Genomic DNA, 14,166 nt, shown 5'->3' on the forward strand with positions numbered 1-14,166 from the left:
CCAGGGAGAAAAAAAACAGAATGTCCTAAAAGGTTCCCCAAAGAAAAAAGCAGGTTAGAAAAAAGCTAACTGGGAATCAGAATAGTTAAGGGCTTTCAACAACAATATGAGCACCTAAAAGGCAACAGGACATCTTCGAAGGTCTAAGAAAAAAATGTTTTCTCAACTAGAATCATATCCAAGCCAAATAAATAATTAAGTAAGAATAAAGACATGATACAATGTGCCAACTCCCAATTGCCCATCTCAAGAGGAGATTATGCTCCCACCAAAGAATAAAATAAACCAAGACAAGTAACCCAGAAAAGAGATATTGAGTGTAAAAGGAAAAGGAGGGAAAGAGAATTCTGGGGAAGGTCCTGGGAAGAAGGCTCACAGCTGCAGGTGTGCGATGAACTGGCCAGGCTGTGCAAGACCCACGGAAAACCTGGGGACGGGGCAGGAGTGGGTGTGCAGCAGGGCAACTGATACACCCCCAAATTCTGGTTGGTTTCAGATGATCTCCATTGTTTTCTGGAATAATTCCAGGTCTGAATTTGATTTAAAAACAGTACTAGTTTAATTAGGAACAAATAAAACAAGGCAGTTGCACCCAGGAAAACCAAAAAGTTACTCAAGGAAAAGAAATCACAGGAAAGCATGTGGGTTTGCTATGAACAGTATTCATAGCATAATAGGACTGCAATTGCTATATATTCATTTAACCCAAAAGTGGGGAAACACATTTGGAAAGAGAGAGATAAAACAAAGAAAACTCTGTCTTGATTTGCTCCTTTGTATCTTGTACAATACTAGGTGCATCTAAGTACTAAATTCCAGTATTTCTTTCTGGGCCTTCTCTTTCTCTGACCCTACTGAACCCGCCCTGAACAGAAGTCTACTGTGGCATTTTCCTGGACAGGTGCCCCAATCAGTCATTTTGGAGAAGGCACAGGAGATAGACTAGCAGACTACACCATCGCCCTTAGACTGCCCCATGGTCCCTTTGCTGTCATCCACTCACAGCAGCCATCAAGGTCCCTCCCTAGCTGCTACTGCTGTCCTAAGAATGGATCAAAAAGCCACCACTAGGTACTCAATGGCAGTCTGGGCTTAAAAGGGTCCTAGTTCTCAGAACAGTCACCAGTCCCTTTGCCTGCCCTGAGCCTCCATTTTATTCTCTGATAGTACCGTTTCAAAAACTGTTCATGGTCAGCACCCCTCCTATTTTGAGGTTCATGGAGGTACGTTACCTCCTTATTTGTTGTAGATATTATCCATTGGTTTTATTACACTAATTGCTCATCTAATTCTATGAAAGATTCTTCAAACTGTAACTATACCATGTAGTATGACACGTTCCCAGAATCTTTCCCTAATCCATCTTCTAAGCTATGTTCAAGCATCACTCTAATAAAAATAAAAATTAGCCTTAAAGAAAGATACAGAGAACATCAGACACATGAGTCTCAACTTTCCCTGATAAGGAATTTTGATTCCATACTAAAAATTAAAAATGAGACTTAAAGTTCCCACTACTGGGGCAGGTGTTTGGTGACACTGACTGAGACATCTATATCCCATAACTCAGCCCAGGGTGCTTGGGTTTGAGTTCTCAGCTCCACTTCCAAATGCAGCTTCCTGCTAATGCATATCCTGAAAGCAGCAGGTGATGGTTCAAGTAATGGGGTCCCTGCCACCCACCTGGGAGACCTGAGTGGCATTCCCAGCTCTCAGCTTCAGCACAGCCTGGCCATTGCCCACTGCGGGCAGCTGAGGAGTGGGCCAGTAAATGAGAGTTTTCTCTCTTTCTCCCTATCCTCTCCCCCTAAATGTATATTTTTTTTTTCAAAAATCTCACTACTGTCATGTATACTAATTTGCATACATTGATTTTTGAAATGATATAGGCAAGTTGGTCTATATCAGAGTGCCTAGGTTCAATTCCCAGCTCTTGCTACTGATTGCAACTTCCCACTAATGAAACCCTAGAAGGCAGCAGGTGACAGCTGTGTCTATGTGGGAGACCTGCCACCCATGTGGGAGATCAGAATTGAGCTCCCAGTTCTTGTCTCCAGTCTTCACACAGCTCGGCCACTGTAGACATCTGGGGAGCCAGCAGATGAGCATTTTCCCTTTGAGTGTCTCTCTCTGCCTAGTAATTTTTAAAGACTTTTTAATTAAAAGAAATAAAACCACATGACCACAAGCAGTAATAAGCACAACTGGCACCCAGATCTTGGCTTCTAAATACCATTCTCTAATAAAAAGAACCAGGGCTCTTCAGAGAAATAGCTGATTCTAGTCTGTGGGAGGGAAGACAGAGGAACAGAAGACCTTGCAGGACCAGAAAGGAATGACGTGTTCAGGAAAAAGGGATTGGGGAGGGTTGAAAATATTTCAAAATGAGAGAGCAAACAACCTAAAAGATTGTCCAAAATTGCAGTGGCAATTTAAAGGCAACAAAAAAATAGTACACTAGAGGAATATAACTAGGATAGCCAGATAAACAAGGATGACCAGTTAACATCAGATAAAAAATGAGTAATTTTTTTTAGTATAAGAATGCCTCATTGTGGGACAGTGGGTTAAGTTGTCATTTGTGATGCCCATACACCATATAAGAGAGCAAGTTTGAATCCTGGCTGCTTCCAACCAAGTTCATAATGCACCCGGGAAGTGGTAGCTGATGGCTCGAGTACTTGAGGTTTTGCCTCCCAGATGGAATTCCTGGTTTCTGGATTCAACCTGACCCAGCAATGGCAGTTGTGGCCATTTGGGGAGTGAACCAGCAGATGGAAAATTTTTCACTGTCTTACCGTCTCTGCCATTCAAGTAAATAAATAAATAAGGTTTGGTTTTAGAGATTTATTTATTTATTTGGAAGGCAAAGACAGACGGAGACAGAAAGAGATCAATCGCTCATCGTCTGGTTCATTACTCAGTGGCCACAACAACCTGGAACTCCATCTGGTCTCCCACAAAAGTTGCAAAGGTCTAAATATTTGAGCTATTGTTCACTGCTGTCCCAAGTGCATGAACAGGGAACTAGACTGGAAGCAGCACAGTGGAGACTTAAATCTGGTGTGCAAAAAGGACCCTGATGTCCCAGATGGCAGCTTAATTTGCTGTACAACAATCCTGGCCTCATAATTACAGCTTAAAAAATGCCTCATGCCCATTTCTACTATATAATATTAAGATAACTATGCAGTAAAACATGTATAATTCTCTTTTCATAACATCAGCTCATTCTCAGTAACTCCTTTCTTTCTTCTCTATGACACTAGAAGTTCCCCCAGGAGTTACTTCGATCTGTAGCACTGAGACCCTACCTTACACTCACAGGCATGATTATCAGGGCCAGATTGGGGACCACCAAATAATCAATTCTCATAAATTTTAATAACACTTATTTCAGCTTCTTTAATTCAAAATATAACATGAGCTCTGCATAGTGTGATAGGAGTTTAATTAACTGGAGTGTCAAAATTCTTCTAGCAGTTGGTATTTCTTGTTCTGCTTTTGCTCCCAGGAAATCTTAACTTAAACTCTGTGAAATGTCATGTATTTCTTAGCAAAATAACACAATCAGAATAATCTATGGGGGCCAGCGCTATGGCACAGGTTAATCCTCTGCCTGAGGTGCCAGCATCCCATATGGGCACCAACTCTAGTCCCTGCAGCTTCTCTTCTAATCTAGCTCTCTGCTATTGCCTGGGAAAGCAGTAGAAGATGGTCCAAGAGCTTGGAGCCCTGCACCCATGTAGGAAACCCAGAAGAAGCTCCTGGCTCCTGGCTTCAGATCAGCGCAGCTCTGGCCGTTTCAGCCATTTGGGGAGTGAATCACCAAAAGGAAGACCTTTCTCTCTGTCTCTCCCTCTCACTGTCTGTAAATCTACCTCTCAAATAAAGAAATAAAATCTTTTTTTTTTTTTAAAAAAAGGAATAATCTATGAATTCTAATCTCATCCTTTAAATTATTTTTTAAAAAGATTTATTTTTTACTTATTTGAAAGGCAGAGTTAGAGAGACAGAGGGAGAGGGAAAGACAGAAGAGAGAGAGAGAAGAGAGAGAAGAGAGAGAGAGAAAGAGAGAGGTCTTTCATCCCCCCTGGTTTACTCCCCAGATGGCTACAACTGTCAGGACTGAGCCAGGCCAAAGCCAGAAGCCAGGAGCTTCTTCCCCGTCTCTCATGTGGATGCAGGGGCCTGCTGCTCCATTCCCAGGCTCATTAGCAGGGAACTGGATCGGAAATGGAATAGCTGGACTTGAATCGGTGCCCACATGGGTTGCTGGTGTCACAGGTGGTTGCTTAACAAGCTACATCACAATGCTGGCCCCATCTTTTAAACTCGTACAGCACCTATATCAGAAAATTGCTAAATGTAGTTAAATCTCAAAAGTGCTTAAATTCAAAAGATTTTTTTTACAACGTTAAGTGTTGGTCATCCTTTAAGTATGAATTCTAGTCAAAATTTTACAAACAAAAAGCAGCAACAATCTCATAACTGTATGCTGCTGCTGTAGACTGAACATCTGTGTTCTCCCAAAATTCATGGTGAAAATCCCCAGGCACCAATGAGATGGCATCTGGAGGTGGAGCCATGGGAAGTGAAGCAGTCCTGAGTATGGAGTCTCATGAATGGGATTAGAGCCCTTTTCACAAGAGACCCCAAAGACATGTGCTCATTCTCTTGCTCTCCCATTTAAGGTTTCTTGATCTTGGACTTTCCCAGCCTCAAGAACAATGAGAAATAAACTGTTGAAGCCAGTCAGTCCACCATACTTTGATACAGCACTCCACACTTGAGTAGGTAACCTCCTTAGGACAAAAGGCAAGAATTGTCTTCAGTTTGAGTCTAGTAAATTTCATTACGATGAATAGAATTTCTCTTTAGAAAATCAATTTTAATATCTAACTCTTACCTTTTAAAGTATTTATGCTAAGTGGCTGGCATCGTGGCATAGTGGATTAAGCTACCACCTGCAATGCTGGCATCTCCATATAGGAGCTGATTCAATTCCCAGCTATGCCACTTCCAATCCAACTCCCTGCTAATATGCCTGGGAAAGCAGTGGAAGACAGCCCAACTTCTTGGGCCCCTGCACCCATGGGAGAGATCTGGATGAAGCTCTGCTTCCTTGCTTCAGCCTGGCCCATCCCCAGCTGTAGCTGTCATCTGGAGCGTGAACCAGTGGATGGAAGACCTGTCTCTCTGTCACTCTGTATAACTCTGCCTTTCAAATAAATAAATAAATACTTAAAAATACATTTATGGTGAAAACAAACTGAAATAACACAAATGAACAAATCTGTCCATTTATTCTGAAATGAAACTCTTAATTTGCTAACTGCAAAACTATCCTTACAAACACAGTAAAGTTCAGTAATTTCTCCAAGGGTTTAAAATACAAAGGATTTTTAATTCTAAAATTTTCTTGCTGGAAGCAGCTAGAAAAAAAATTGATTTCTAGGCTGGCGCCGCAGCTCACTAGGCAAATTCTCCACCTGTGGTGCCAGCACCCCGGGTTCTAGTCCCAGTCAGGGTGTTGGATTCTGTCCCGGTTGCTCCTCTTCCAGTCCAGCTCTCTGCTGTGGCCCGGGAAGGCAGTGGAGGATGGCCCGAGTCCTTGGGCCCTGCACCCGCATGTGAGACCAGGAGGAAGCGCCTGGCTCCTGGCTTCCGATCGGTGCAGTGTGGCAGCCATAGCGGCCATCTGGGGGGTGAACCAACGGAAGGAAGACCTTTCTCTCTGTCTCTCCCTCTCTCTCTCTCTCTCTCTAACTCTGCCTGTGAAAGAAAGAAAAAAAAAACTGATTTCTCCAAAGATAAGTGGAATCATGTCCTTCATGTCCCTGCTGGTGCTCATGAAGGGATCTGTATGTAGGTTGCTTTCTCTCTCTCATTCCACCACCGTGGGAGGAATGCAGACTAATGCACTTCCCAAGCCACCTGCCATCTACATCCACCTGCAGCATAGCCTGCTACCCTCCTTCTGTGGACCCAGGGACAAAACAGAGGAGTGCACTCACCGAGCTGGGGCTAGAGTGCCGCCTAACTTTTGGAGACTCTTTGCCAGCAGAGGAGGACTTAAAATTAATGCATGCATTGTTCTCGGAATGCACCCTCTTTACTTGATTCGTCGGCTTCTCAAACGGGTCAAAAGTGCTCTGTGTCCTCTGAACCCTGACTTTTTTATCCTCAGGAATTGTATCCAGGGGTTTGATCACTGAGTCCATCCCCTGGCAGTTCCGTGTGGACATCTTTGTGACACATATCTGGAAAACAAAAGAAATTACATTCAGAACTCTCCACTAAAACTTTAATATTATTTAACATGCAGATTTATTATTCTAGAAAGCATGCCATTTTCAAATTCAGGAAATGTCCAAAAAGTCCACATTCTAAAAGTCCATACAAGCTTGAAAAATCACTCCAAATCATCCTATTCATGCTCCCTTAGTACATGCACCTAAAGAAGCTATTCCTAAAGTGAGAGAAATTTAAGGCCTAGACTACTGCAACAGATAGGTGGCTCTTGAACTCTGCCACATGTTTTACCATCTGGCTGCAGGTGGATTATTTCTGAATCATTAAGAGGTTGGATAACTTGACCTAACTAAAAAAGTTCATCAGATGGGCACTCTATTTGATATGATAGTCTTTACATATGCCAGCTGACAGAGGCTAGAAGAAAAGAGGCATCATGCTATTTAAGTTTCATGTCTGAATATATGTTTAGGGGCTGGCGCTGTGGCATAGCAGCTAAAATCGCCGCCTGCAGTGCCAGCATCCCATATGGGCGCCAGTTCGAGTCCTGGCTGCTATATTTCTGATCCAGCTCTCTGCTATGGCCTGGGAAAGCAGTAGAAGATGGCCCAAGTCCTTGGACCCCTGCACCTGCGTGGGAGACCTAGAAGAAGCTCCTGGCTCCTGGCTTCGGATCAGCCCAGCTCCAACCATTGCGGTCAACTGGGGAGTGAACCAGCGCATGCAAGACCTTTTTCTCTCTCTCTCTCTCTCCCTGCAACTCTGCCTTTCAAATAAATAAATAAATCTTAAAAAAATATATTAAGTATATTCACCATCATGGGAGGAATGCAGACTAATGCACTTCCCAAGCCACCTGCCATCTACATCCACCTGCAGCACAGCCTGCTACCTTCCTTCTGTGGACCCAGGGACAAAACAGAGGAGCGCACTCACTGAGCTGGGGCTAGAGTGTTTAAAATCCATGGAAACAATCATATGAGACAGTGAATAACTGAAGACATAAATTGTTTCTTTCTTAATTCCAAAGCTAATGGACAAAATAGGGAAAATGCCATAAAAGAAAAAATACTGAATAATGACTACTTCAAAATCCTGCTTACTTCTCTAGACCCTAGTCCCTTTCTGAAGTCTTCATTCCTTCTCTTCTCACTCAGTCTGCCCCACTCTCAGTTTATTTCAGTTGCTCTAACTTTTCCTCTTTGTTTCCTATTATGTTCTAACCCTTCAATTCTCCCTATAATCTGCAAACACTGTTGCCCTTATTAAATAACTATACAGCCTCTAGCTTGTCTAAAACTAGGTAACTATGTATGTTTCTCTCAAACAAAATCAGTAAATGAAATTGCTTTTAGAATCTCCTTTCTTCTCCTCCAAAGTTTCCATGTCCCTATACATGATCTAATACGGAAAAACAGAATATACTTAAGAAAAATTCTTATTTTTTCAAGTGGAAATACTGCTTCCAAATAATACATAGTAAAGTATGATTCTATGTGGTGATAAATGTATCTACGTATACGGATACAGATAGATACAGATCTCAATATAGATACAAATACAGATAACTGTGGATGAGAACAATAAAAAGTATATATAAGGAAACACACCAAACTGTTAAAAACAAATACCTCCAGCCATATGGAATTTCAGAGACAAAGTTACACATGCCTGTATTGTTTGAGTTACAGAATAAACAAAGTAATCTTTAAAAAAGTCAAGTAGGAAACTATATAACCTAAGCTCTTTAAAGCTTTCAAAACAACAACAAAATCCTATTAAATATTAAGCATCAACTCTGACCTGCGAACGTGTTTTAACGTTAATTCAGCACAGGCTGAATTCTAAGTCAAATGAAAATCATATGATCATATTTTCTAGCATATCACAAAATGCCCAAGGCATCACCACAGCCTTAACTATGGTTGACAACAATTAATTATATATTTCAAATAGCTAGTGGAATAGACTTAATGTCTCCAACACGAATAAATTACAGTGCTTGAGATGACAGATATGCCAATTACTGATTTGATCATTAAACACAGCATACATGTGTTGCAATATACACAGTACTCCATAAATATATGCAGTCATTATGCACCAAAAATAAAGATATCTTCAAATAAAAACTGAAAGCAAAAAAGAAACAGTTAATGCAGAATACTCTACACATGATCAAAAGCTAACCATGTATCAGAAGTAGGTGAAACGCACACAGTATTTTTAAGGGTTTCTGTGTTCCTAAGATTGTGACAGCAATAGAGATGAACCCATCCATGTCACTGTGTCAACTAAAACATAAACACACAGACCTGAGAAGTCAGGAAACCCCAAACATAAAGGATTCAAAGAAAAATACATATAGGCACATCAAAATCAAATGGCTTAAAGTCAACAGAGGTGAAAAGGTACTTTAAAAGATAAAGGTGACAGAAAATACTAGGTAACTAAACAACACAAAAAGGCAATTTAAAAGCATCTTGAACTAAATGGAAACAAGAACAGAAAATAGGGACTGGTGTTTTGGCCAAGGTTCATCACTTGGGATGCCCACAACCAACATCAGAGTCCCTGAATCTGACCCCGGTTCCTCCACTTCTGACCCAGTTTCCTGCCTATGCATACACTATGACGAAGCAAATGAGAATGGCTCAAGTACAATCGTCCCACCTACATGGGAGAACCCAGACTGAGCTCTGGGCTCCCGACTTCAGCCTTGTCCAACCCTGCCTCTGTTGAGGTCAACTGGGGAATAAACCAGTAGACGAAACATCTCTTTTTGTCTTCCTGTCTATGTCTCAAATAAAGTAAAAACATAATTTTTTAAACATCAGAAAATATGAAGATGATAAAATGTAGCTAAAGTGGTATGTTAGCTGTAATAAAATTTATAGTTTTAAATGCATACAGAAAAGAGTCTCAAAGCAATGACCGCAGCAAATGAAACCCAAAGCAGAAGACTAAAATAATAAATATCAGTGGAAACAAATGAAACAGGGCAACCAAGAAAAATCAATAAAGCTAAAATCTTGTTTGCAGAGAAGATGAACAAAAGAACTGGTAAACTTCCAGCCAAAGTGGTAAGGGGGAAAGAAAAAAAAAAAAAAAAAAACACAGAAAACATGCATTGCCAATGGGTGAGGTGACATCACAACACAGTCTACACATGTTATAGACAACACTGCACCAATAAATGTAGCAACTGAGATAAAATGAACAAGTTCCTTGAAAGGTAGAAACTAAAGGCCACTCAAGAGGAAGAAAGAGGCAACCTGAATAAGCCCATGCCTATTAAAGAAACTGAATTTGTGTTCAAAACAAACAAAATGGCAGGGCCAGCCAGCACTTCTGGTTAAGTAAACTATATCTAAGGAAGAAATAATGGGGCTGGCACTGTGGTGTAGTGGGTAAAGCTGCTGCCTGATGTGCCAACATCCCATATGGGCATGGGTTCAAGTCCCAGCTGCTCCTATTCCAATCCAGCTCCCTGCTAATGTGCCTGGGAAAGCAATGGAAGAAGCCCCACATACTTGGGCTCCTGTACCCACTTAGGAGATCCAGAAGCTCCATGCTCCTAGCTTCACATTGCTCCAGCTCTGGCCATTGAGGGCTTTTGGAGAATGAACCAATGGATGGAAGATATCTTTCTCCCCTCCCTCCCCCCCTTCTGTAATTCTGCCTTTCAAAAATTAAATAAATCTTTAAATAAAAAAAAGAAATAACACCTCTTCTATAGAAACCCTTCCAAAGTACTGAAGAGAATGAACCACTTTCCAATTTATTATATGCATTCAGCAATATTCCGACACCAAAACCAGGCAAGATATTACAAGGAAAACTCAAATCCATTTCTAATGAACACAGATGCAAAAACTTATTGATGTATTCTCAGCAAACTGAATCCAGTAACACATTAAAAATAATGAATCCCAGGAATGCAACAGTGGCTTAATATTTTTAAATAGTGTCATGTCAGACATTTGGCACAGTGGCTAAGATATTGCTTGGGATGTCTGTATGCCAAATCAGAGTACATTGACTTGAGTCCTGATTCCAGTTTCCTGTTATTACATACCCTTGCAGGCGGCAGGTGACAGCTCAAGCGGTTGGGTCCCTGCCACCCTAGTGGAAGACCTGAATTGAGCTCCCAGATCCTGGCCCTGATCTTGCTCAGCCCTGGCTACTAACACATGTGCAATTTACTGTTTTAATATACAGTGATAGTCTCTAGGATGGCTGCCAATGACACCCTCTTCTACATATTCACAATCATATTTAATTCCCAGCTCTCAAGTACAAACTGCATCTGTTGACTTGTATCCAATATATGAATAGGGCAGAAATCACAGGATATCACTTCTGAGAAGATATTACAGAGATCCCTGGCTTCTATACCAGTGTTCTCCCTCTTATCTCCTCTCTCTATATCCCTGGGAAAAGCCAGCTGCCACATCACAAGGCAGCCCGATGGACAGGCACATTGTGCAGCAGGGCTGAGGTCTGTAAACAACCAAACAAGTCAAGGGCTCAGGTCCCAGCCCAGTGCTTGACTGGAACCTCAGGAGGCACCAGCACAGGAGGACCTGGATTCCAGACTGACAGAGACTGTGAAATAATTAAATGTCAAGTTTTGGGATAATTAACATGAGAGAGAGGAAATTAATAGAGTTTTTAAAATTTTTTTTATTTAAAAAAAATTTTTTTTTTTACAGGCAGAGTGGACAGTGAGATAGAGAGAGACAGAGAGAAAGGGCTTCCTTTACCATTGGTTCACCCTCCAATGCCCACTGCGGCCGGCACCCCACGCTGATCCGAAGCCGGGAGCAAGGTGCTTCTCCTGGTCTCCCATGCGGGTGCAGGGCCCAAGGACTTGGGCCGTCCTCCACTGCACTCCCTGGCCACAGCATAGAGCTGGCCTGGAAGAGGAGCAACCGGGACAGAATCCGGTGCCCCGACCGGGACTAGAACCTGGTGTGCCGGCACCGCAAGGCGGAGGATTAGCCTATTGAGCCGTGGTGCCGGGCTAAATAGAGGGTTTTTTCAATCACATGATTGGAGCTGGTGTTATGGTTCAGAGGGTTAAGCCACCACATGTGACACCAGTGTCCCAAATCAGTGTGTTGGTTCCAGTACCAGTTGTTCTACTTCCAGTCCATCTGCCTGCTAAGGCATCAGAAGATGGCCCAGGGACTCGGGACCCTATCACCCATGTTGGAAGATAAGGATGCAGTTACCGGCTCCTGACTGTGGACTGGCCCAGACCTGGCTATTACAGGATTCTGGAAGTGAACCAGCGCATGAATGATATCCTGCACCGTCTCCCACCTTGCTTGCCTTTGAAGTAAATAAATGAACCAGTGCCCATATGGGATATTGGCACTGCAGGCAGAGGCCTAGCCCACTACCCCACAGCACCAGCCTCTCACATATATATCAATGAATGAATCTTTCAAAAATAATAAAAACTAAATCACAGAATCCTCTTAAGAAATTCAGAAAAAGCTTTTGACAAATTTAGCATCCATTCATGATTAAAAACTCTGAATAAACTAAAAATAGAATGAAACTTCCTCAAGCTGATAAAGGGTATCTACACAAAAACCATAGTGATATCACACTTAATGGTGAGAGACTAAAAGAAAGAGCAAGTCAAGGATAGCCACTCCTACATCTTTGATACAATGTTGTATTATAAGCTCTAGACAAGGCAATAAAGCAAGAAAAACTGTAAAGAAATAAAACTGACACTAGTCACAGAAGACATCTGTGTAAAGAGTCCAATAAAATCTACAAAATAAAAAGTTATTAGAATTAATAAAGGGGCTGGCGCTTTCACACAGTGGATTAAAGCCCCTGCCTGAAGTGCCGGCATCCCACATGGGTGCCAGTTCTAGTTTCAGCTGCTTCACTTCCCATCCAGCTCTCTGCTATGGCCTGGCAAAGCAGTAGAGGATGGCCCACGTCCTTGCACCCCTTCACCTGTGTGGGAGACCTGGAAGAAGCTAATGGCTCCTGATTTCATATCTGCTCAGCTCCAACCATTGTGGCCATTTGGGGAGTGAACCAGTGGATGGAAGACCTCTCTCTCTCTTTATCTCTACCTTTCTCTGTAACTCTGCATTTCAAATAAATAAAAAGAAATGTTTACAAAAAGAATTAATATGAAATTTTTATCAAGGATGCAAGATATGAGATCAAGATTAAAAATCATTGATATTTCTAAATGGTAACAATGAAAAAGTATCAGAACTTTAACTTTTAAACCATATTATTTACAATATTATCAAACAGTATAATTAGTGATAAATCTGACAAAAGCTGTGCAAGAACCTGAACACAGAAACAGCTCTTTAGTTCTACTGCAAATATGGAGCTAATTTTAAATCTGTATTGTATTTTCTACTCAAAGTCTCTGAACTGTATCAATAAATTCAACTTTATCAGAGAAAAAAATCCTGTGTTTTTCTAACTTAAAAATATAGAGAAAAATGTATAATAAAGTATAACTTTGTAGCAAACATACATCAGCAAAGCCCAGAAGGAAAAGAAACATCAAGATTGAAATGACAAATGTCACTCCCGCATGTTAGTGGAGGAGAGAAACGCAGAAAGGCAGCAAGGGTACCATCAACATTAAAATAATGAACTTAAATTTAAGCAATTCCTGACATCCCATAAACTCATACAAGCTTTTCATTTGCTGCCCTTCTTGCTGCCAATTCTGGCAAAACTAAGAGTCACAAGACTGTTTTTTTCCTTTTGGCTTTAGGGGACAGAAGCGCTCCAACTGGAAATTCTAATAGCTCACTGAGTTTACACAATTCAAAAAAGAGAAATCATTACAGAACCTCCTGCAAGTAAAGCCTCATCTCCATCTTCATGCCTTCAGGGACTTACATTAACATGTGAGAGTCAGGTCATCTTAATGTCACTTAATAAGTATGAAGATGGCACAGTTGATAATTATAAAAATCAGTCAAAACCATGCACCTTTGGAAAACTAGCTCCTCTATTAAGACAAAAGAATGGAAGTTTTAATTTTTAATAGTGAAAAATATTTAAATAAAATTTCTAAATTTTAAATATTTCCCAGACATTTTTAAACATTTCGCATTTATCATTTTTGCCATCTACCATCAAAGCACAAAATACAAGTAGAAAACAACATAAACTTCTTAGAAACAGTATATTTTTATGAACATATGTCGATGGTTGTGATTTTACTTGATGCATTTCACACTGTCTTCCAGTTAGTTCCTGGTTCACATATTAAACATGAATCCACATCCCACAGCAGTTTGCAGAGCACCATATCTTCCAGGCACCCACTCATACACACACGCACATACACACAAACATATTTGAGTATCAGATTCTTCTCATCTAGTTCCAAGAAAGCCAGGATGCTTGCCCATGTTACCAACTCTAGGTCTACAAAGCCTCTCTCAGTGTCTAGTCCTTAGTAAAACTCAATAAGGTTTTGTTCCAATGAATAATCCTCATACTTTCTTTCCATAGAGTTGAAGGTCTAAGACATTTCTTATCTGAAAGCTACTGTCCAAAAATCACAACTTTGACACAAAAATATCTAAGTATTTATAAAATGCTCTCAATGAGCTATTTTTAACTGTTCAATGTGATAGCTGGAATTCTGAAACGACATTGGATGCTCCTCTTCTTCGAATAATCCCCTCTCCTTTGGGGGACTAGGATGAGCTACCCCACGATTACATTATTTTACTGGGAAAATGAGAGATGACACTGAGTAGGCTTCACCTAACCAGTTGAGTCCATTAAGGGCAGAGCATTTTCTCCAGCTACTGGCAGAAGAAGGTGTGATCTGGCTAGCCTGGAAAAAAGCAAACCGTCAGGATTTGAACCTCCAATGGGACCATACAGCACAGAACA

The 14,166-nt window shown here is 41.1% G+C and overlaps 1 protein-coding gene across 6 annotated transcripts in view; it reads right to left on the reverse strand.

The window, feature by feature from the left end:
- The window catches only part of CDK14 (cyclin dependent kinase 14), a 724,945-nt gene that overhangs the window by 466,957 nt on the left and 243,822 nt on the right, over window positions 1-14,166 (reverse strand). For 5 of the 6 annotated variants that reach the window (XM_070058421.2, XM_008261493.5, XM_051852767.3 and 2 more), the window contains one exon: window positions 6,018-6,263. In XM_070058421.2, the coding sequence (XP_069914522.1) occupies window positions 6,018-6,248 (231 nt within the window). In that variant the 5' untranslated portion in view covers window positions 6,249-6,263. Of the gene's footprint in view, window positions 1-6,017; window positions 6,293-14,166 lie in introns of all 6 variants that reach the window. The other variant, NM_001171277.1, reaches the window with a different exon arrangement.

This window comes from Oryctolagus cuniculus, chromosome 16 (genome assembly GCF_051225735.1).
Source record: "Oryctolagus cuniculus isolate XC-2025 breed Fujian yellow rabbit chromosome 16, ASM5122573v1, whole genome shotgun sequence".
NCBI lineage: Eukaryota > Metazoa > Chordata > Mammalia > Lagomorpha > Leporidae > Oryctolagus > Oryctolagus cuniculus.